We start from the raw sequence: 25,070 nt of genomic DNA, 5'->3' as shown, positions 1-25,070 counted from the left end.
TTAAAAATAATCCCCATTTATTTCAGAAGCAGTACATCAAAGAGATACTTGACCTGTGTGTCCCCAGACTCCATAAATAGTTTGATAAGCAATTAGTGCTGTGCAATCAACTCAAAACATCCATAGGTTTTTGAAGTGCTTAGGAAGGTAATAGAACATCATTGCTCCTGTTTTACAGCTGGAACAAGTGAAACAGAAAACGCATAGGAAATCAGTGTCGTGAACGGGGAAAAAGGCCCACGACTCATGACACACAAATCCAATCTTAAGCCACAGATGACTTGACCATGACTAAATTTATAAACAATAACTGAGACCAAAAAATGACTTCGTTCTTTCAACTCAAATAAGAAACAAAGATTTCTCATGGGTACGAGACATGGTCATTATTGCAGTAATCTGTGGATCGATAAGACCAGATATCCCAAAGACATTCGCGGGAAGATGCCCCTTAATAAAAGCCAGATGGGTAGAAAGAGGACAGCGAGCAAGCTTAGACCCCAAGCTGGAACCACCAAAACTGAATGTGTGGCAGAGCAACATTCCAGAGAAACCCCCAAAATGCCAGGAGGCATTTCTGAGTTGCAAGAATTTCTGCAGAGACCCCTGCACTAACAAACACTTCCCTCATGCTGTGGTCTGGAGAGCCCAGCTGCGAGGAGGCTTCTGGGCCACTTCGCTACCAGGAGGCCTGGCAAGGCCATGGGAAGCAGAGGCTGTTGGAGAAAAGTTGCTCTACAGTTGAACCAGGGCTTGACCAGGCACCCGTCAGCCAGGGATCATGGCGGTGCAAGGCCAAGAGACTTCCACAGAAAGCCATGTCTACACAGGGTCTTCATTTCTGCAATATGGCTATTCTTATGATTACTGCTCAATTTCGCATGTTTTGCATTTCAACATAGCACCACATTGCTGAACACTAATTGGAAATAGCACTTGTTATCCACCATGTGTAGACGTACTGTCTCAAGAGGACTGGGATTTCACAGGAAGATATCTCTACAGGCAGAGATAGAAATGAAGATCAACCTCTTTTGGCATGGATGTCTACCCGAAGGGGCTGCAGAGACTGCCCTTAGGGCATGCTCATATACTGCCTCTGAAGAATAACAGTGCATAATTCTGTTTCAATCAACTACCACCGATTTCATAGGCGTGGCACGGAACCTGAGCACACACTTCACAGAAGGAGAAGCAACACACAGATGAGTGGGGAGAAGAAAACGACGCTTCAGACAATGCGTTATCTAAGGATCTTCTTTCCCTTATATCATCCAGTCATTTTGACATTGCAAAGATCTTTTTTAGCTCCCACAGACGGGAAGTTTGGGACTTCAGGTGAGGCCACATGGCTCATTTGGTGTCATGCTGATCTCTTGGTTTTTGTCTGTGAGCTGGGCACTTCCAGTTTTCCTGAGGTAGTAGATACAGAGGTCTTTGTTTCACACCTTTAAGAAAAACAAAAGTGAAGGGAAAGGGGACAGACAGAGGCGCTGGAGTTTCTCAGGAAAGAGGCAAACACACTGGTTGAAAAACATGTTTCTGAAATACTCCATTAGGACAGGCAGCACCAGCCTCCAAAAGCAAATCTCATCCTCTCAGAATCACCCTGAAGAACAATTACAAGATTACTGTGGCAAGTTACATACAGTCAATCAGAGAGGCATGACTTTTCATAAATAAAAGGGCAGGCACCCGACTCTCCAGGGCTCAACTTTATGCAGAACGGCTGTTTCGCTCACTAACATCCTGCAGCAGGTCAAGGCAGAGGAGCTGCAGGCGCTGTGCTATAACAGTACACAGTACTGACAGCAGGGAAGACCGTGCTGCTATAGCGAGGCATTCACAGAATTCACGTGCAGAAAGTATTCATCTGACGACAAATTTACCCACTCTTTCTGTTGTTCTGCCAGTTTTTCTGCCAAGCATTTTACCAGGACAGGGTCGACTTTGGAGTCAAACTTGTTGGCGAACCAGTGCCCGTAATTCAGAAGCCACCTTAGTTCTGCAGCCCCATAGATGCAGACGCTGCGAAGGTGGGTACCAGTGCAGGGAGGATACAAATGTTCTTCAAGGTAATTCCATTTCACCAGACGGGTTTTGCTTTGTAGGTCTGTTATGTCCTGGGCCGACCTTGGAACTTCCCCAGGGACCCCAGGAACACGTACAAGAGTGGCCCAAAAATGTTCATCCGGAGAGTATGTATCCCTTGACCACTCGAAAAAATCTTTTGCAAGAGAGCTTTCAAGGGTATATTGAATAAACGCTCGGCTTAAAACAAAATAGGCACTGCCTACAAATACCTCAATATTATGAGGTGGCGGATTCTTGGAAATGTTGGTTTTTACAGGCATCTGCATGTATTCATAAGGCACTTTCCTAAGTTCATAGTGATAAGTAAATCGTTCTCTTTTGCTACTGCTTGGTTTTATAGTTTCCAGCATGTTTCCTCCACGAAGTCTCTTCAGTTCAGCGACCAACTCAAAATTTGATCTCAAAGGGAAATCTTGGCCACACAAATTAATAACATACTTCCAGGGAACTGCAGAGTCCATCAAATCAGACAAACAATTTAAATCTGCTTGCAGCCGTGAAATATGTGCATAGTCCACTGTCTCCAATTTTGACGCAATGAAAATATTGGGGAAACATTTAGCTAGATTGTTCATAGCAGATTTGAAACTTTTTGCTGCTTTTTGGTCATAATGGATGCAGTAAATGTTTTGACGGCTGTATAGTGAATATATGAGCCTTTCTACCATTACTGCATCTTTGTGAACAACCAAAGAATAGGCAATTGGAAAACTCTCCTCCTCTGGAGAAACAAGTTTTAGGTGGTATTTCCTAAGTGAATGATACACGTGGCAATCACTGGTGATTGCTACAATGTCTTCATCAGCTAAATCAATTATCTCTTTTCTTCTTATCTCTAAACTCTTGCCAATTTCATGAGGATCTTGTTCATATATAGATGAACAATTAATTTCGTACTGGAACTCATTTCTAAGGTAGGAATACCTGTTTCTAACATAAGAAGAAGTGCTCAAGAAGTGCTCAACCAAATAAATGCCCTTAGAGGGAAAAAAGTGTCTTTCAACATGGAGGAGCTTCAGCAGTGCAATCAGCCACCCCGTAACACACAGGATCAGGATCTTCCTTTGTGAGGGACATTTGTAGGGACACTTGTGTCTCTTCATTCTGCAAGAAAACAGAGGCATGATGGCATTTTAAATCAGGAACAAAGCATCAGAGACAATTCCAGCTTTTAACAAAGACATGTGCACACCCGCCTGTCTGCAGCATAAACACCACCTCAGCAGGACGGCACTGGAAATCTGCAGTTTCTTCTTCATCGTCATGTTAATTCAGAGACAGATTTTACCACAATAATAGGCAAAGATTTCATTCCCCTGAATTAGCTGACTGAAGAGAATAAACCAACTCAGATTTCAGATGATTTCCAGCTAAACAAGAGTGTTGGAACAAGACTCCCACTGTTTATTTTCCAAACCTTTTTTTAATTTCTTATGAGTCACAAACTGCAGTACAGCAACCTCTGCATTGGCAGAAACATGACTGTCCTCTAAGTCAGTAGAAAGGATTGTTTATTTTCCTGTGTAACTCTAGGATATTCAATGGGAGCAGCAAGGGAATCTCTTGTAAGTCTACAAAGAACGTGTGCTTAATAGTAGATATTCAGAATTCAGTCAGAGCATCCTCACTGTCTCTAACACTAGGTTTGGCCCACGAAGGTATCAAAGAGCAAATTAATTTCCTTCCCATCCTCTCCCAACAGGGTCTGACAATCCCAAAGTCCTCCCTGTGTCCAGATTTATTCTGGAAAATACTGCTAACCTGCCCTGCAGAAAAAGACAGATGAAGACACAGCACTTCAATCCACTGGAATGAGTACGTAATGTGACCCTTTGAAGGCAGAAGGGGTAGTAGTGAGCAACAGCACATCTATCCTGTTCCCTACCGTGTGACACAACCTCGGATACAACTGTAAAAACACACACATGACAGGGTGTGTTTTATGCAGCAGGCTATTTAATAACATTCCTGTGTAGCAACTTAACAACTGAGGTATAACCACAATAAAAGCTAAATACAGTGATCCCCTCTCCACATAGCTTCGCTTTACCAGCTGAGTGCAAGCAGCGTTGTTGCAATGCCTGAATTAAAATTAGACCAGAGTCCACATCCAGGTGCAGCATTAAATTTAGCTCTGCTTAGCTTAAACTAAGCTCTACTTTGTCCCCAAATAGAACTGCTCCCAATATTTTCCTTTGAGAAGGAGCTGTTCCAGAACGCCTCAGACTGAATAAAATGGTGGGGCCACCAGAAGTGGCTCAGAGGTCTGCAGATCCCATGCATGCTTGTAAAATCAAGTATTGAGGTGTGCATGCAACACTTACTGCAAAGACTAACTCAGGCATCTTTAGCATTCCCACCAACCATTTCACTGAAGCTGCAGCTTCAGTTAAAACGCAGCCTGTCGAGGCAGAGCTGCTTCACTAGCCTGTTCTGATTTTCCCCTTCCCTGTGCATCTTTCTCCTTGATATTTCTCTTCTAGGGGCAACAGAAAGAAGAAGGAAATGCCATCTCCTTGTTTCCCCTGGGGGTGACAGGTATAGACCGGGGAAGGGAGAAGGGTAAACCAACATGTACCTATTTTGTAGAAGCCAGAGCTCAGCAGTTCTCTGCAGGTTTTACAAACAGCCTCCAGGTACACTAACAAACAACGAGAAAAAGCAGATCTATCTCCCGATGAAGCCAAAAATCCCACCTTCCCCCTTAGCCAGCAGGTGCTTTCCTTCTTTTCTCCAAACTAATCCCAGCTCAATGTCTAATCCAGGTGTCCCCTTTACCTACTTCCTTCCTGTACCTATGTTCCTGGAGAAAAGTGTCTCTCAAAAGCCTCTCCTAACCAAAGCCAGGTTTCCAGCCATGTGACAGAAGCCCTGTGGAGGGGAACACAGCTAACTTGCCCCCGTTTTTCCTTTGGAGGGAGAAGACCTGTGTGGTGCGCTCTCCCTGTGAAGCCCGTCCAGTGCCTCTGCCCAGCGGTCTCCCTGGCTACCAAGGAAAACCCCTACCTCTGCTGGCTGAACAGGGATTGCCTCAACCAGGGAACCAATCTTCCCTTCCTCTCTACCTTCTTCAAAAAGGCAAAAGAGAGCCTGGACAAAGAAGAAGGAGGGGGCAAACAGCATATCCTCCACTGCTCCAAACCTCCTCTACCTATGGTAGATCTGACCGGCTTCTACCCAGAGCCAAACATTCTGTTTCTAGGCAAGCCAACAAAAAAGCCATTGTGCCGCGCTTCCCTGCCTGAAACTAGCAATCTAGACCACTGGAGCCTGGTGCGGTCTGGAGTTAGACCAGGATGTGCAAGAAATCACCTGGACAGCACTGAGGACTCCCTCTCTGCAGCTGATGAGCAAAGGATCCACACTCAGCTGCCTCAACATTCCTGTGGTTTTCAGCACTGCCAACCACAAGACACTATTGTGCCATATAAAGAGGTCATAGAAATCCAGAAGACTGTGGTGACATGGTTCAAATTCCCTGTGGAGGAAGGAATTAAGGAGCACTCATGAGAAACCTCAGCTCCTCCACCAAATGGAGGATCTCTCCCTGCTCCTGGCCAGCATCTGGTCAGATGAGAGCATCAGGAGCCAGCAACTATATCCACAGCCCCATCTGTTTGTTTGTTGATTTTTGGTTTGGTTTGGTTTTTATAACACACACTATATCACCACAATGGTCCAGACAGAATCAGGCCACGCGTGACCTCAACCACCCTTAAGCACTCTAACATCTCTCCAGCAGTGCGGTTCACCACCACTAATATCCCACTGTCCCTCCTGCTCCATCCTTATCACATTAAATTCATACTCTCTTGTTGTTACCTCCAATGCACCCCACAGCCAGGCTCGGTATATCTGTACGAGGGAACAGCTTTGCTCTTTAAGCACTAATCATTTGCCTCTAACCAGGATGAAGTTAGTGTCTGCAAAAGACCAGGATTTCTTAAGGAACAGTGCGAGACCAGTGAATGAAATCCCTTGGGACAGAAGGGCCACCACAAATCTCATCAGGTTTTGATTCAAGCGCAAAACTCCTATTTCTTACCACACGCAGCACTCAGGCATAGCAGTATACTGTACACGCAGTCCTCTCTGGAGGAGGAGGGAACAAACAACACGTGACAGATAGGAACAGGGACCTAGAGCCACCTGAAGCACCTACCTGGGGTAGCACAGACCAGATGCTACCTCCAGTTATCTTCCTCACGAGTATTTTTTTCTCGGGTGCGACCATACAATACACAGGATCAACGTTCCACCTTTTGCACAAAGATTTTGTACTCGGAAGGGAGCTTGGCATTGCCATCTTGCCTTGTTTGGTGAAATGTTTGCACTTTCTCCTCTACACGCGAGAAAACTCCTGAGGAAATTAATGGAGGCTGATCTCACCTTGTGACAAACACACATCGCACAGCTGGTCTATATACACACATACACAGCAACTAACCCGGTCAGGGCTCTTACTGGCTGGGATGCAAGGTACTGAACAATTCGGAGAAGCTAAATGGGTGTTTTCATTTTTCCTTTGCATATGTAAAGCAAGGGATGTTCAAAGAAAATAGACATGCAACAAATACAAGGGAAACACATTTGTGTTGTGTAACAAAGAAAACACATGTTCTTACACAACACACAATTATGGCCTGTCATAAGGTACTGTAAAGACCATGAGCTCAGCAGGATTCAAGAAGGAATTAGGCAATCAGCTGCCTATTGAGAGTTTCCAGACTTACCTTTGCCAATACATAAATATGGACAAAAAGCTGAATTCCCTGGAACCATGACATCAGGCAATTGCCAGCTGCCAAGACTTCTGTCAGGAAATTTTTAACAATAAAAGCATTTCTTGTGACCATCACTCTTCTCTCTGAATATGTTCTTATCTACTGCTGGATCAGAAGAGGGATTGCTAGTTAGATTCATGACGACAATATTTGTACTGCACCCAGTAAACGGCTGGGTTTTCTGCTGGTGTATTTCACTGCCTTTTTTTTTTGGTATTTTCCTCCCTGCAAGAAGCTGCTGTGGGCAGCTTTACACCTTCAAACACTTAAAATCATTTTGATTTCTGCAACTGTGCAAGCTGCACAATGTCACAAAAGGAGGAATAAGGTGGTGGGAGAATTTCACACCCTCCTGAAAAAGTCCGGCCGCTCGCTGAACGCTGCGTTGGCCTTAGTCAGCGGAATAAACCCTCCCGAGAGGACTGAGCCATGCCGCTCTCAAATTGAAACTCTCTGTCCTTGCCTCCAAGGCACTCTCCAGCCAGGCTCTGCTGTCTGTGTCTGCCTCAGGCAATGATGCTGGGCTTGCAGCAGGACCAGAAAATACGTGGCATTCTCCAAGCAGGCAGTGGAGCTCCGTGCTTCAATCCAGTGCACAACCTCTGGTCTTTCGCGAGGCTGCAGAATTCTTCTGCAGCTCTCCTGGGGCTCATGCAACACTCATAAAACTTTTTCCCCTGTGTACTGAAAGCGTTAAAAGTTATGAACTGAGCTATGGCCAGCTAAAGGAAGTGCTGGTAAGGAAAGCCAAGCTGGAGGCAAGAGCGTGCTAGAAAATACACGTTAAGGACATACACTAGAATTAGACCTTGGTTTCTAGCACATTGCAGCAACTGGTGAAGAGAGAGAGAACATCAAAATAAGAACGGAGGAAATAACACTCATTTGTCTATAGACAGTCATATACCTATTTTGGGTAACACAGCAAAGTGAAGCATGGTCTGATCACATGGAAAAATCTGTAAAGACCTGTTGCCTCAATAGTCACTTCCAGCTGCTATCAGCCAGATGTGCAGAAGTTTACCTTCCTGAGAAATATTGTTGCTCCTGCTTGCAAACTACTGAATCTTTTTGTGTCAATCTGTAAGCATAAACCCACAGCCAGTGAAGCTGCACAGTACCCAAAAGTGTGCAAAACCCTACAGTGGGCGCATCACAAACGTGAAAAGCAGCGTTTGCATCTGTACATTATCCATAGGCAACCTGCTTGGGTAAATCACCCAAGCTCGTACTGGAACACTGTCATAGGGGTAAAAGTAAAGTGCACCTATTAGGGCCAGAGAAACAAATTGAACCAGTGGCTATTTCTCCTGGCTTTTACAATACAGATTACCATAACGACACAGAAATGTTGAATTTCTACTGAGAGACTGTAATTGCTTGAAATGTTAAATGCTCGCAAGATGAAACCAAAGGAAAAGCTAATTAAAGGTAAATTATAGCCTGCTTTTAGGATTCTTTTTGGAAGGGGGAAAAAAAAAAAGTACTAGAACAATTCCAATTCTAGCTGCACTGACTCCTAACATTTCTACACACAGCCCCGTGGGCTTCCCTAACTATGCCTTTGGGGCATGGCGAGTCTGGATCTGTCGTGAGCAAAGACTGCAGCACATCACGCAGGTACCCGACCGGGTACCTCTCCATCAGAAGCAAGCAACACCCGCAGCGCCTCACTCCTCCCCTCTCCTTCCCACAACGACCCCGGTGCAGCCTGGGCTCCGGGACTCTGCTCTTGGGTGCTGGCAGGGGGACAGGAAAGGATTCAGCATGAGAGCACAACCGCTGGCCAGGACTTTCTCCCGTGCTTGTCCTTCCCCATCCCATCCCTCCAGCAGTCACCCTGACTCCTGCAAACAGGAACAGGGGAGAATTAGCACAGCCGAGCACTCGAGGAGGCCAGAACTCCTGAGACTTCATTGGGCATAGGACTTCTCTGTCCAGATCCTCCATGAGTTATACAGCCCTTTCACGAACACTGGCTCCCAGGGAAAATCCTCCTCCCCTCTCTCGGCACCACACTTTTGCTAAACCTCCCAGATTTCACACTCTCCATGTTGGCCGGGAACAAGCCCTTGCATTTGTATGAATCTGATTAACAGACCCATTATCAATTTGTTAAACGAAAGCTTAATCCATGGTAACTCATCTGAAGATTTCCATTGGAGAAATCTGCATTTCCCTTGCCGCTAGCACCATAATGCAAAACACAAAAAAAAATTTTACAAAAATCTGGGAAGTGGCTCTCCCTTCACAACTGCTGCTCGCATTCAGAGAAGATGGACAAAGGCAAAGCATCCACCCCCCAAGCACTGACTACAGCTCTTAGCCTCTCAAAGATCATGTCCTCAGCTGCATTGAAGGGTTTTTTTATTTTATTTATGAAGCCACGCACACCACTCAGGATTCAATCATGAAATGAAAATGGGTCAAGTTGCTGGGAAGAGGGGGAAATCCTCTCCCAGGTGCTTGGGCTTCAGGTGGGAGCGCAGCGCGGTGGCTGGGGAGCGGTCCAGCTAAAAGCTTACACTGCAGGCATTAATTATAACTCTTCTGATTGACAGCAAGGCTGCAGTGTGCCTTCTGTGACACTGAAATTTAAAAGGCGAGCCCTGAGAAGGGTTAAGCAAGTGTCAGGTGTGCTGCTAACACCAGATGCAACCTCCTCAGAAAACCCTGAATGTCCTGCTCTGTAAGCCTTGTGAACAACCCGGTGCTTTTGCATTTCACTGGCACTCCCAAAAAACATGCACATTGCCTCAAGTCAATATATTTCTGTAAAACTCAAAAGCAACATTTCCTATTTGAGGTTCTTTTCTTTGAACTGAACTGAAAAAAATCCTAAAAGAAATCCAATTTTGAGCAGGCACAAAGTGTCGGAGATGGCAACAATCCACATTTTGGCTTGTTTTGCAGTTTAGCTTTTTTGTTTCGTCAAAATTAAACTGGATTAGAGCAATGTTTGCTTCTTCATTTGCATTTCTCATAATAAAAAAAGACGTTCTCTTCTGCAAAAATCTGTAAAATGTAGCAGTGGCAATCCTGGCCTCCAAGGCAGAGCCTAAGAGGGAGTGATGATCTGCCTGCCTAAAAAGATCTTCTGCAGTTTCACCTGAATACTGTGTAATTTTTGTTGCATTCTGATCTAACACACTGGCTAAGGCCACTGTGCACTACAACCGAGGTAGCAAGGTCATTGCAAGTGAAGCTTGTAACTCTCCTACATTATTTAATTCGTATTATTTATAGCTAATGCCTCTTAAATGCCTCTATGCAAATGCATGTGGCATGGGGAATAAACAGGAGGAGTTAGAGACGTGCACACACCTCCAGGGCTGTGATCTTACTGGCATCAGGGAGACATGGTGGGATGGTTCCTACGACTGGAATGCTGCAATGGAAGGATACAGGATCTTCAGGAAGGACGGGCAGGGGAGACGAGGACAGGGTGTCACCCTCTATGTCAGTGACCAGGTGGAATGCATGGAGCTCCATCTGGGGATGGATGAGGACCTGACCTAGAGTTTATGGGTGAGGATTAAAGGGAGGGCAGGGACAGGTGACATTATACTGGGCGTCTGCTACAGGCCAGCTGACTTCAACCACCCTGATATCTGTTGTAGGGACAACACAGCAGGGTATAACCAATCCAAGAGGTTCCTGGAATGTGTTGATGACAGCTTCTTTTCCCAAGTGATAGAGGAGCCAATGAGGAGAGGTGCCGTGCTGGACCTTGTTCTCATCAACAAGGAGGGGCTGGTGGGGAATGTGAAGCTCAAGGGCAGCCTTGGCAGAGTTCAAGATCATTAACTGGGTGAGGAGGCTGCACAGCAAGCTATCCTGGACTTCATCAGAGCAGACTTTGGCCTCTTCAGGGATTTGCTTGGTGGAGTAGCATGGGATAAAGCCCTGGAGGGAAAAGGGGCCCAAAAAAAGCTGGCTAATATTCAAGGTTCACCTCCTCTAAACTCAGGAGTGTTGCATCCCAACAAAGAGGAGGTCAGGCAAAAACACCAGGAGGCCTGCATGGATGAATAAGGAGCTCCTGGGAAAACTCAAACTCAAAAAGGAAGCCTACAGAGGGCGGAAGCAAGGACAGGTAGCCTGGGATAAATAGAGAAAAATTATCCAAGCAGCAAGGGATCAGGTCAGGAAAGCTAATGCTCTGATAGAATTAAATCTGGCCAGGGATGTCAAGGGTGACAAGAAAAGCTTCTATCGGTATGTCAGCTATAAAAGGAAGACTAGGGAAAATGTGGGCCCTCTCTGGAAGCAAACAGGAGACCTGGTCACTTGTGATACGGAGAAGGCTGAGGTGCTCAACAACTTTTTCGCCTTGGTCTTCACCAGCAAATGCTGTAGCCACACTGCCCAAGTCACAGAAGGCAAAGGTAGGGACTGGGAGAATGAGGAACTGCCCACTGTAGGAGAAGACCACATTCAAGACTAGCTGAGGAACCTGAAGGTGCTGCATAAGTCCATGGGACCTGATGAGATTTATCTGCTGGCTGGGGCATCCTGGGTTTGGTGAGTGGTGGTACAATAATCATGTTTGTATATTACTCTGTGTTATTGTTGTTGTTTTAATGTTCCCTTTGCTGTTGTGTTAAACTACTTTTGTCTCAACCCACGAGTTTTGCCTTTTTCTTCCAATTCCTCTGTGGGGGGAGAGTTCAAGAGGGCAGTACATGGTTCTTTGTTGCCGTCTGAGGCCAAACCATGACAGTGGATGAGAAGCTGGACATGAGCTGCCAATGGCACTCACAGCCCAGAAAGCCAACTGCATCCTGGGCTGCACCAAAAGAAGCATGGCCAGCAGGTCAAGGGAGGTGATTCTACCTCTCTACTCTGTTCTTGTGAGATCCCACCTGGAGTACTGTATCCAGCTCTGGGGGCCCCATTGTAAGAAAGACATGGACCTGTTGGAGCAAGTCCAGAGGAGGGCCATGAAGAAGATCAGAGCACCTCTCTATGAAGACAGACTGAAAGAGTTAGGGTTGTTCAGCCTGGAGAAGAGAAGACCCCGAGGAGACCTTACAGCGACCTTCCAGTACCTAAAGGGGGCCTACAGGAAAGACAGGGAGGGACTCTTGATCAGGGAGTGCAGCGATAGGACAAGGGGTAACGGTTTTAAACTGGAATAGGGGAGATTTAGATTGGATATTAGGAAGAAATGGAATCTTCTTCCTGTGCTTATTGGTGTGTAGTGATAGGATGAGGGGTAACGGTTTTAAACTGAAAGAGGGTAGGTTTAGATTAAGTATTAGAAAGAAATTCTTTACTGTGAGGGTAGTGAGACACTGGAAATGTTTGTCCAGGGAAGCTGTGGATGCCCCATCCCCAGAAGTGTTCAAGGCCAGGCTGGATGGGGCTTTGAGCAGTCTGGTCTAGTGGCAGGTGTCCCTGCCCATGGCAGGGGGGTTGGAACGAGATGACTTATAAGATCCCTTCCAACTCTAACCATTCTGTGATTCTATGATAGTTCCGTAATGTCAAACATCTAAGATGCTGCAGAAACAACAACAATCAGTGTAAGTTAGATCTAAATTAGCTTTGAGTATGCCTATGTGAAGTTCACTGTATCTACCAAATCACCGCGAAAGAGAACCTTGTAAACTGTTGCACTTTCTCAGTGCTAGGCAGACCAGCAAATTTCCACGGTTCAGCTGGTGAACTGCATATCTGAGATAGAACAGGATACCCTCTACTGACTCAGCATCTCTTCCCTGCAGGAAAGCAGACCACATACACAAAGAGGAGTGGGGATAAGTTGTTGCCATGGCCCTTGAAAGAAAAATAGGAGTTGCCAATGCTGTATATTGGAGGAGGAGCAGAACAGTCAAATATTAACCATCTGAGTCTGTATGTTACGAGGGGTGGGTGGTCCAAATTTCTGCTCTGAAGAGCCTCCTGTGAGTACGCAAATTAAATTATTGGGAATAACATTTTTACAAGGCGTACATCCATTTCTTCAGAATAAAATCAAGATAAAAGCACCACTCCTTCTGAGAGGCCATAAACCCACATTATTTCATAGAATCATAGACTGGTTTGTGTTGGAAGGGACCTTCAAAGTTCATCTAGTCCAATCCCCCTGCCATGGGCAGGGACATTTCCACTGGATTGCTTGAGGTTGTCCCACAACATCTAGGAATATTTTCTGCCAGGGAGCAGAACTCAACATTGTTAAATTACTCAGACTGCTTCAGGATTTGGCCTTGAAGTAAACCAGCAGACAACCTCTTCTGTATCCCAGTCACTGTACCATGCACATGAGACCCACCTTGCCCAATGTTTGTCAAACTAAGCTTCTGAGGTCCCTCCGCAGCTGGTGGAAAGATACAAGGAACTGCAAAGGACCATCCATTTGCCCCAGAGAACGGGCTGCGAGACAGGCTGGATGAGGTATGCCTGGGAAAGTCACTGCCCCAACAAATAGGAGCCAGGACAAGAACTCAGCTTTTGCACCAGCACTGCAAGCTCTGGTGAAGGCTTGGTGTACCTCTGGCGTGAAGTGTTCTGGGGGCAGCAGCATTGCAGCCAACCCTGATCCTCTGCCAGTAACGCCCCAGCAACTCCTCCATCCCAGAGCAGCGCTTAGGAACAATGGAGAAAAGCCAGCCTGGAAGCTGCTCCGATCAGCACGTGTCTGAACTGGCCTGACGAACCAACCTCCCACCCCGGCTGACCTCCAACAGCTTGTATCCACCAGCCCTCTGTGAGGCTGCTGCTCTAAAAAGGGTTAAGGAGGGGGTTTGAACAAGCCAGAGAAACAGGCAGGTTCCCTTCAGCAGCGCAGAGAAACTGGCAGGCTTTGGGCTCCTGCTGCCTCTCTGAAGGCGTGTTTCCACTTTACTAAGACCCTAATGATTTACATATGGAGAGCCCTGGTTCCTGAGAGAGCCCAGGGCTTTATTGCTGCTCCTCACACTATTATTTCTGTTCTTTCCATAAACCCCATGTACTCAGAGTAACACCAGCTTCCAGACTGCACAACTCAGTGGTACCAATGTCATTCTTGCACAGGAGGAGTCTGCAGCTCCCTTCACCCTGGGCAGGAACAAATTACCAACTCTCACATTCCTCTTGCTTTGCATGGCAAGTCTCACCTGCAGTCCACACAGTCAACTGCCTCTTGCATCCCTGTATTGCCACCACAAGTCAGCAAATATGAAAACTGACTGCTTTGCAGCAAAAAGAGACCCCATTGGCACTGAAGAAGCAGCCCCAGCCCCTCCAGAGGCCTCTGTTCCTACTTCACAAACAACTCATCTGTGGCTATTGGAAACAGCCTTCTTGGGAATAAAGCAGTTTCCATAAAGCTGTTTCTTTAAAGTAACAGCTGCATTATTCATGGTAATTTTTGATAGAGATCATTTGTAACTTAAAAGTACCCGACTGAGAGTTTGCTTTAACCCGTCCAAAAAGGTCAAATGTGTCATTGGTCTCATTGGCCAAAACTTACCAGTGGGGTAGTCCATCCCATCTGCACCATGCTCAGTATAAAAGCTGAGGGATAAAAGGGGTCAGTCTCTTTCTTCAACGGCTGACATCTGAGGAGGATTCTATCCGTTCTGCTGCCTTTGATCCTGATCCATGCGTTCCTGAACCCAGTTCCCATCTGTCACTGAGTCCAGACTGGGACTTCCCAATGCCTGCCGGTGACATGATCATCATCCTGGGAGCCCAATACTGGTTCTGTATATATTGTATATATTTCATTATTTTCTTATTGATATTATTATCTTTTCTTTTTATTATTACTGTTCCATTAAGGTAGTTTTCGTGTTCTTTTCAACCCATAAGTCTTTCTCCCTTATTCTCTCTCCCTTCTCTGGGACAGGAGAGAGGTTAAAGAGAGCATCTGTCATTCATTTAGTGACCAGCCCAGCACAAACCACTACACCCCATCAAAATCTGTGGTTTTCTTCCAACACTTCCTATGCATTGCAGATGTGCTCCCAGTTTGTCTGTATTCAGATTGCACTGATTTATTAACAGCTTGTCAACCACTTTGTTTGAGACTGCAAGGAATTTTGCAACTCCCCAGCACTTCATTCTTTTTCCTCATTGTGTCTTTTCTGATATAGTTTCTGCTCCACTAAACACAAGCACTTCAGTGATTAAAGGTAGAAGCTGCCAGGTGGATCTGCAGAGCCCACAGAGTCCCTGGATGCCGCTCACAGGGTAGAGCTGTCATGAACTGCCCAGGTCCATCACAGGAAGCCCAGAGCCTGGTGGGAATAAGATGCACGAGAAGCTCCCCACAGGCAGAAGAATGAAAATCTTGCTTTGAAGGTTGGGTTTTGTCCAGGAAGGCTGGAGCGATCTCTGCTCAGAGTAGGATGGCCTCATGGAGAAGAAAAGGCGCTCTAGACAGCTCTGAAAGTAACAACTTCAGCAGCAGGACATGCAGGCCCGGCTACCTGAGGAAGCTTGTAACCTGTCTGCCTGCAACAACCAACACATTGCGACTTTCCTGAGGAACGCAAGGTATGTATCAGCCAGTGTCCACTGCACCCCCTGCTCTGCCCTCTGCCAGTCCTTCCTGAAAGACCCATTCAGTAGGTAAGCAAACCACCAAATACCTTGAGCTACAGGAAAACAAAAGCCATGACCTCCCTTAAAGTGGAGCCCTATCAGATTTATACTGCTACTTCTCTACTTTAGCATTACCCACCAAAGATGTCTGTGACTTCCTACAGTTGGCTATAGAGACCACAAATGATTTTTGGTGTCACACCAGAACCATATCATGGGAACCATCTCTTCATCTGTTGTCACATCAGTTTGGGAGTGGTTAACCCAGAGCACGGGTGTGGCAAGACACGCTGGCTGCTACCAGAATACGGATTCTTGGAAAATCCAGGCTGTGAGCAGGCAGTGCTCTCTCCTTGGTGGATCTGAAATACATAGGACTCACTACAAATGCTGTCATGGGGCAACCTGCTTTTGTGCTTGCCACTGAGCAAGATATAAAAGAAAAGGTCAAGTCCGAATGCAAGTCTGTGGAAGGAGAGGAAGTGGAGAGAGTGGATTGTTGTGGTTTCGGATGAACTGAACACTGAAGCAAGTGACAGGTGCTCTCCCCCACCTCTCTCTCCAAAGAGAGGAGAGAGAGAGATAAAGAGATTTATGAGTTTAGGAAAAAAAATAAACTACCTTAATGAAAATATTAATAAATTAATGAAATAATAAAAAAGATAAGATAATGACATATATACCATATATACAAAACCGTATAAAGCTCCCAGGAGGATGATCGCATCACCAGCAGGCACAGGGAAAGTCCCAGACTGGACTCAGTGGTGGACAGGAGCTGGATTCTGGATCTGGATTGAGGAATGCTTGGACTGGGATCAAAGGCAGACGAACAGAGTCCTCCTCAAATGCTGGCCATTGAAGAAAGAGGCTGACCCCTTTGATCCCTCAGCTTTTATACTGAGCATGGTGCAGATGCGTTGGATACCCTCTTGGTCAGTTTTGGGTCACCTGTCCTGTCCACTCTTCCCAGCAGGTGGGACCCCTCTATGCTTTTCCACTTCCAACCCTCCAATGGAGCAAATAACAAAGGTTGCTGATCTTGGTTGTTATCACTGTTAAGTATAAGCAAGAGCCTCTCTGCATACCATTCCTTGGCATAATGAGGTCTTACCACTCTGAGAGTGAATAGTTTCTGCACAATGTGCTGTTAATTTCAGAGTTTAGTTAGTTAGAAGAGGCTTAGCTAAAAAGTAAAATTATTGAACAGAAGATTGGTTCTGTTTTACCTCAAACCAGGACAGCAGATGCAGGGGAGCAGGAGTGCTTCTACCCCACCATGTTGTTCTCTCTCCCATGCAAAAGCCCTTCTGCTGACGCGCAGCACAAGCCAGGCTCCTTGCTTATCGCTTAGGTTAAAAAAATAAAAGGGAAGGGGTGCTGAGAAGAGTAGGAGCAGCAGGAGAGGTTGGGAAATGATGAAAGAGGAGAATGGAGAGAGGGATCAATGAGGGTAAGTGCTTTCACGTAGGTAGCATTAACAACGATGATGGCAAATCAAACAGAGCAGGAAAACAGGTGCTTTCTCTGACTTGCTACTCCCCATCCCTCAAAGGCATCTGAGGCAAAACCAATGTCTATAACAGCAGGAACTACAGGAACAATTCCCTCTCCTCTGGGCAAAAACATTTTGGGAAAAGTTCTCCCTGATAAAATATCGCTGTTTGCTTAATACACACCCGCTCGCGCAGCAATGCAAACTTGGTCAAGTTGTTTGTGTGACCAGATCTGCAGAAAGACTCAGTTAAATCTTTGTGGTTTTCCCTCCACTCTATACAAATCAAGTCACTTGATGGGTCTATGGGGAAAGTGCAGGGGACGATATTCCTGAGAAGCTGGGAAAGCAGAAAAGTGATGATGTCCTTTGCTAAGTGATTATTTTTTTTTTTTTTAGTAAACTATCTGAATTAAACTTTTAACTCTACTTAATTATTCAGTGCTGTTAGCTGGGAAAGCGAATTTATTCATGCGCTAGTGTTTACTGCTGCTAGCTGGTTATTTGCATCGCAAAATTATCTATTGATAGGGATCGCGGAGCTTCTGCAGGGGTACTTCTTACTGGCATTAGATCTAGATGAGTTGATTCTATCAAGTTTGTCTGGTTTTCCACCCACTTTCCCTGCACTGGAGCCTCACTCTATGCCCTCGTAACACAGTGGTGCCACTGACAGCCTTGCCTCACACAGCTCACCCCCTTGCTTCGGCCTGCCTGAAGTAATACTTAGATTTCCTCTAAATGATCAACAGCTTAAGAGCGAAGTAACTACAATTACTCACATGCTGCCTTGTGGACCTCTGATTGTGAGATGTGGGGAAATGTGGTGTTACTTTTAGACCCAAGCCTAATTAAATGATAAGCCTGCCAATTTTAAGACCCTGAAGACTTAAAAACAACACAGTGCCCCAAGGGAAAACAACAAAAACCTACAGTTTACCGCAGCCTGTTTTGCGCTTCTGCAAGCACAAAAAGACAGCTTCTCACCATGTACATGGGAAACACAGGTTCAACAAAGATTTGGCAATTATGGGTAAAACATATGACTTTGTCCCAGTGCTAAACATGAGGACTCTTCATTGCACAGGATATGTAGATCTGTGTTTCCTAACAGAACCTGCTGTGCTGACAGTAAGCTGTTTTGTTTGTCTGTCTGCCACTCAGTCCCAGCTCTCTCTATGCTCTTTAGAAAAGGCTGGATGCTCTTTTCTAGTTGCCTCCAGTAGATGGGTGACCCCCACAATCGCAGTAAAATAACTAACATTAATTCCTGCGTGGCCATGTCCCAGAGTTATGCTGAGGTGAAGAAAGTCTGTGTCTCTGCTGTCTGGCCAGGAAAAGAGGCAAGTGACTTCTGCAGGGCCATGCAAGAAGACAGCAGCACAAGAGAGAAGTGAACCCGCCTCCTCTGCATCCACAACTAATCTGAGCTGCTTTACAGTAACTTTTGATGGCAGCCGGTCTGGTGGATGCCTGAAAAGAAAAATCTCCCGGCAAATCCCTTGGTACATCCCAAACTATTCTGTCCTTGATCAGAGGACTTGCAGCCCTGTCAAAGCAAGGAAAAGACCAGGGAGAGTCAGCTGTGGAAATTCTCAAGCCTGACTGAGTACTTAAATTCACCGGCTTTAAGAGATGGGAGTATCCATGTTTGACAAGAACTTAATGCTCCATAAAAGCAGGAGTCAAGATAAAAATAAGTTAAAAAATAGTTAATTAATTATTTTTTAAAACCACAAATCCCAGTAAATAGAGTTTACTCAGTTATAATTTGAGGCAAACCAGAGTTTAACAGCTTCATTCTGACTCATATGAGAGTTTAAAATAATACTACTACTACGGTGGAGAGAGGGTTAACCTTTACCCCCAAACTACCGCATAACATAAAAGTTGGGCCCAAAGGGCCAGAACTTGTGTACATTGGCAAGGAGTAGCACTGTAAAAGGGGGTGGAAGTTTCCTGTTAGACAGGGAGGCAGGAGAAACTGCACCACGCTGCAGAAAAGCTCCCATTAACAGCTCAAAATATTTCTCCATTTCCTTCACCTCTCTCCAACAAGCTGCTTGCAGGCTCGTCTGGGAGCCCCCACTGTAAATCACCCCCACTTCGAGTCAACTCCCCCCATGTCAAAGTCTTCACTGCCACAGTCACAGCTTGTCACATCAGCAAGATCACTTCAAGGAGAGCCGCAGACCTACCTCCTGGACTTGGCGGCGGTCTCTTCCCCTTGCGGAGGTTCTTTAGGACGCTCTGTCCCAGAAGATCGACACGGGCACGGCCGGCTCGGTGGCTGAACAAAGTCCTGGTGTCTGCTCCATCCTGCCGGCGCCTGCAGCCTTCAGCTTTGTCAGTGTTTCAAGCGCGTATGCAGTCGGAGGTACAGAAACAGCAGGGACAACATTATTGCTTGCACAGATTACAAAAGAAAAGTGTAAAATGTTAGCTGAAAAACAGTGAGTGTGGAGGCTTCGTGTGATAAGCTGTGGAAGCCATTATGTCTATAATAAGCATACATTTTTGTTTGTTCATGTGGCATTTCTAAGCGCCAAGAAGATGGTGGGGGGAAAAAACACCATAAAAAGAACAGATCACTTCAAAGCAACCTACTTTCCTTCTACGGCAGGGTGAAGAAAGAGGACCTGGCAGGAAAGCAGCCAGACGTGACGGGTCCCTGTCAAAAGCCTCACCAAGTTCAAGACTCGCATGGTACTTTAGGTGCCAAGAATCCAGGTCTCAGTGGCCTTGCTCCCTCCAAAGAAAAAATAGGTCTGCCACCAAGCCAAGGACAGAAATTTGGGCTGCTGGTATGACCCCCCGCAGTCCTGGTGATACTTTTCGAAACTCTGTTTAGGTGATCTGCATTGCAAGTTCACCTATACCTAAGTACCTGGTATGGTATACAATATCTCTTCTATGGCAAGAAATACATTTTTGTGACATTATACCTAGGCTTTGTGTGCATAGTGGTTACAAAGGAATACGAGGAACTAAAGATTGTACTATTTGCATGTACCACAAATACCACAGCGTCTTCCCCGCAGGAAAGCGGAGCGGCGGTACTCCTAAAGCGTGCGTAGCATTCCCCTGCTCTCCATCCACATTTTGACCAAAGTATTGTGCACACCAGCCTCCTCGTCACCATCAGCCTTCCAGCTCATATGGATTTATAAACCGCACACCTTTGTCCTACGGAGCTTATTATTTGCGCTCCATTCTCCAGTGTGGCAGAAGCGGGCTGAATCTCACAAGCTCCGAAGAGAGGTCTGGGTACCGCAGATCCACAGCACCCTGCAGTCCTACCTTAGCTCAACGGGCCCAGCACGGCTAATTTACACAGTGAGAACAGTTTCCAAATTCCCTGCTTAATACCTGGCAATCCCTGTATGCATAAGACGCAATGCAGCATGGTCTATTGCTGGGTCAATTTTACCCAGTGTGACAGGGGCGGGAAATGTTTTCAAAATGTTATTAATTGATAAAAGAACTAAAAACATAGAAATATAGAGATTTTGGCAATCTCCTGTGAGACAAAAGCTCTAGCACATGCAAAATTGGAAAAGGTCTGCAGACAGCTGTGCATCTTTTGCATAAGATGTAGGGTGCCTTAGGGTCCTTGCCGAAAAGCAAGAATGCAGAAAGACACCCCCCTGCCATCAAAGAATGATACACCACAAAAACATGTACAGGCCAAATGTGCTCCACAATGTTGATCCAAAAGGAAAAAGTCTTTGATTAGCACCAAGGAATCTTGCCCGGGCCAGCAGCTAGCTCCCTGATGCACCATGCAAGCCACGTTGCAGTTAGACAATATGATGGCGCACGAGGACGTGTGGGTCTCCAATGGGCTGGTATGTACCCTGTCATCTGCTCAATGATGTGCCTGCCTGAGCGTCATGCAATTAGAGAACTACTCTTTCTTCACTGCTGTCCCTCTTGTACTCAAAGCAGAAGGACCTGTCTGTCACACTTGGTCACATTGTGAGTCCTGCTGAAGCCTTCTTCATTTCTAAATTTTTCAGTGAGAGGTCTGATGAGGCTTGACTTGTTGACAGAGTTACGCAAAACTTCTCTCTCTTGCTGGATTTGGCACCCTGCAGTTTATGTTGCAGAAATGAGCTTTTTGTGACTCATTTGCTGCATCTCTCAGTTCCTTTATCGATATTTCCTGGGAGACCTCAAAAGCTGGAGTCACTGTAGGACTCCTGATGCCTTTCTGTTGCTGTAACAGCTATGCAAACACCATAAACTCCTGCTAGAGTCCTCTTAAGCATCATCTGCTAGTGATACCAAACTCACTTCATCAGCACACATCCGGGCAGCCCACGCTCCCAGTTCCGACCCATAGGTACACAGTAACCACCAAGACTAATGTCCGAGCAGGTACATCAGCACCTCTCTGATGCTTCAGTCCTAGCTCTGACCAATAGCTAACACGGTTACAAAATCCCGGTATCGCCCTTTCCTGAAATCTTTCTGCTAAAGTCTGAAAACGCTGTGTTTCTGTCCTGCTAGTGGACATAAAGCTTCCTGAAATTATGCTGTACATCGTGGACACTCGCTGAGACCCTCAGCCATATCTGGCCAGGCTAAACAGCCTCCAGGCTGACAAGATCCACATGATCAACAACGCCTGGACTTACCTGTTCGATCTCAACCAGTGTTTCAACATTTTCCAGGCTTCCCTTCCATCAGCACTCACTTTTTTTTTTATAATGATAGCACACAGCTTTGACCCCTTGTGATTTTTTAATTTTACCTCTGGTTTATTCTTTCCAGCTCACCTGGACTACTTCTAACAAATTTCAGAGATCTAGTCTCAGGCACCAAGGCATTTTTAAGATAATGACAGACGGACTGTTGACTGAGTAGAATAATTTGCACCTATTAGGCCAGAAAATAGCATGCACAGTATGGATTATCATCCACAAAATCTATAGAACCCAGTACACAAGGGGTTTTCAGTGTCTGGTCCACTTTCTGGCATCCCCAGTGTAATCCCAGCACAAGCATTGTGCCAACACAAGCAATTCAAGCCTGAATGTATCCCTTATCACCATTACTGCTTTCCAAAATGTTGACGTCCTTAAGAACTGCTCATTTGTATAAATCATGTGTCAAAAAGCATTAGCCAGGGTTGTTGGTGATCTTTAAATATCTTTACAAGTGGGCACCATACAGAAAAATACACAAGAACTGGACCAAAAGCCATCAGTATCAGATATATAAGACCAAACCCCACAGATGCACAAGTACACTAGCATTTCACTTCCCTTTCTACGACCATCTCAGAAAGATGCATGCACAGCAGAACAGGCACATCACATCCATAGGGGCCATCCAGCCCAGGATGTTTTCTCAGAGCAGATGCTTGGAAAGAGGAGAAAAAGCAGAAGGAGAACAAGTACTCTCCAACGTCTTCTCCCCATGTTCTTTCAGTTTCCGGTCCCTTACAACTCAGCAGTTTCCAAAGCCAGGGGTTACAACTTTCTACTTCTCACGAAGTTTCGATTTCTTCCATCCAGGTGCTTTTGAACTCACGTAAGTTTTGTGACACCCAGTAGACTGGGGAAGGCACAAAACACTCCACAGCAGACCTAAGTATTGTGTGAAAAACCCTCTTCCTCCTACTTGTTTTCAATCTTTCGCCTTCCAGTGTCACTTGACTGTTGTAATTCTCAGTCTGAAAGACAGTGAGCAGCTCTTTCCTGTTCACTGCCTACCCTGCAGTCACAAGCTTATCTACCATATCTAGCCCTCAGGTGTTTCTCTCCCAGGCTATCAAATGCAAAAAGATTATTATTAAGGAAGTTTATTTATTTCAAAAGGTTACCATTAGGGAAATTTGCCTAACACAAAATGAGACAAGCAGGTTTATGAACTAGATCTTTGGAACAAGTCAGGGGATGTTCAATGGAGCAGATCCTCATGTGGGACACAGCAGGCCAGTTAACCTCAAGGGAAACTCCCCTTGAGGTCTCCTTCCACAAGACTTAACGCTGATACTACTATGCCCGTTCACCCCAAAATGAGACAGAAGCTGCTACTGTCTCTCTTCAAGATAAAAAAAAAAAAAAAAAAAAAAAAAAACCAAAAAACCACCACATTTTTTTCTGACAGATCCTCTCTGTTCTGTTACTTTTTGTTTCCTCACAAGGAAAAAGAGCCTCTTTACATACTAAAGGAAAGAGTAAGAGCACTTGGCAAATTAAACACAGCCACAGACTAACACGTACGTTTTTAACAATTTACTGAGAGACACAAAAAACCCCAAACCAAAAAACAACAAAAAAAACAAACGACCCAAAAACAACGACGAGAGTTCAGCCAACATCACAGCATACCCGGTTCCTGTTACCAAACCGCACGTTGAGTTGGTGTAACTGTTGCTCCTGAAGAAGAGCCGATGTGGCTGCAACATCTGGGCACACCTACTGCGCTCCGGGCTGCGGGCAGGTGTGCGCCCCGACCTCAGGCGCCGGCAGCCCGCTAACCGCTGCCTCCTTCTCTTCCCCGACACGTAAAATCCCCCCGTAATTAACTTTTAAGACGCACGACGCCTCCTTACCGGAGCTCCCCGGTAGCACCCGCCGGCACTGACCCTTCTCCTCTTCCTCCTCCTCCAGCCGCCAGCGCCGCGCCCTGCCCAGCCCTGCCGCCCCCGCGCACCCGCTGCGCGCCCGCGGAGCCACGCAGCTGCCGCCCCTTCTCCTTCTTTCTCCTCCTCCTCTTCCTCCTCCTCCCCAAACTCCGCCGCCGCGGCCGAGCCTCCAAGTTTGCGCCTATGGCGGAGCCGCTGCCGGGGGGAGGCGGGAACTGCTGCGGCCCCAGCGCGCCGCTCCGCGCAAAAAGTTAGGACCCTGCTCCGCGGGCCGGGCCGGGCTCCCCCCGCTGCCGCTGTCCCGGGACGTGCCCGCCGGCAGCCCGCTCACCGGGGCGGAGCTCGGCCGTCCAGGGCAGGGCGGGCCCGGAGGCGCCCACGCGTGTCTCTGCCTGTGTGCTTGTGGCCGCCGCCGCCCGCCCCGCAACCTGCCGGGCAGGAGGAGGAGGCAGCGGCGAGGATCCCGGGAGCGGCCGCGACCGCCCTTTCCCCGGGAGCCGGCACCTGGGCTCGGCAGGAGCCGGTGGCCCGCCGCCTGCCCGCTGTCCCGGAGGCGGGGCGGACGAGGGGGAAGCGCCGGTCTCCGCGGCGGCGCCGGGAGGGAGCCTGCTGGGGGCGGGGGGTGACCAGACAGGGTCGGTCGGGGACCCGCCGCCGTCGGCCCGGCTGCGGGCCCGGCCCGGGCGCATCTGCCCCCGAGGACGGGTCCCCCCGCCCTCGCTGTGGCCAGCGTGCGGCCCGGGTTACTTGCCCTCCCCCCGCTCGGCTGCCGCGGGAAGGCAGAGGCGTGCGAGGGACGGGTCTGCAGTGTGGTGGGCGTAGGGGTCCGGCGGCGGCTGCCGGTTCGAACGAATAAGCCGCGGATCTGGCTTTAAACCTCCGCTAACAGGGAAAATAATACTTCCCGCCCTTGCACTGGAGTATTGCAGTTCCCCGGCGACTTCCAGGCAAAAGGCTGGTGTTTTAAGGCCAGGCTGAGCTGCGCGGCTCTGCTCTCCAAGGGCCTTCCAGAAACGTGGAAGCGGCCGGCAGAGCGAAGGGCATCTGCCTGCTGCCGTGGCGCAGGGCGCACAGCTGTGACAGCTCGGCTGAAGCTGCTAATTGCTTAAGCTACTGGAGCTGAGTTACTCGTAACCGTGTGCCTGAGCTCCTCGTGCAGAAACATAGGTGGAATCAAAAGGATGCAGCTGCTGGACCTGTTACAATAATACTGGTGTCAGTGGTAAAGCTTTCTCCCAGAAACGAAGCCAAACCCCTAGCAACACTACCTCACCTCTGCCCCCCTCAAAACATCAACCCCCCAAACCGTATATGTCAGAAAAACTTTAGAGTTCTTTGAATCCCGCTCCATCTTCACAATGTTTTATGCCGTTCAGGTGTCATGCTTTAAGCTTATTTTCTTGATACGGCCAGAAAGTTAATGCAAATTCCAGATCACCTACGTGATCTCCTACATGGCTGGTTACTTGACTCCCGGTGACCAGAAAAAGGCCCTGAATCTCATTTATATAGTTGTTCATTTTCTTGATAATTTAAACAGGGTGTTTTTCTCCAGTTAACA

General features: G+C 46.9%; 1 protein-coding gene across 3 annotated transcripts; it reads right to left on the bottom strand.

Annotated features, from left to right (window-relative positions):
* GCNT4 (glucosaminyl (N-acetyl) transferase 4) lies at positions 1–23,590 on the bottom strand. 3 transcript variants are annotated; one of them, XM_074570640.1, is made up of 3 exons: positions 23,477–23,590; positions 19,110–19,317; positions 1–3,198 (listed from the first exon to the last, which is right to left on the bottom strand). In XM_074570640.1, exon 3 carries the CDS (start codon positions 3,195–3,197, stop codon positions 1,830–1,832), a length of 1,368 nt encoding a protein of 455 aa, XP_074426741.1. In that variant the 5' UTR covers position 3,198; positions 19,110–19,317; positions 23,477–23,590; the 3' UTR covers positions 1–1,829. The 3 variants fall into 3 exon arrangements, with proteins under 3 accessions (XP_074426741.1, XP_074426743.1, XP_074426744.1); XM_074570642.1 differs by having other exon boundaries at positions 19,110–19,253; positions 23,477–23,584; XM_074570643.1 differs by having other exon boundaries at positions 19,110–19,247; positions 23,477–23,512.
* Positions 23,591–25,070: the final 1,480 nt, after the last annotated feature.

This window comes from Larus michahellis, chromosome Z, assembly GCF_964199755.1.
Source record: "Larus michahellis chromosome Z, bLarMic1.1, whole genome shotgun sequence".
NCBI lineage: Eukaryota > Metazoa > Chordata > Aves > Charadriiformes > Laridae > Larus > Larus michahellis.
The sequence above is the reverse complement of the archived record's forward strand: the minus strand, read 5'-3'. Positions and strand labels throughout refer to the sequence as shown.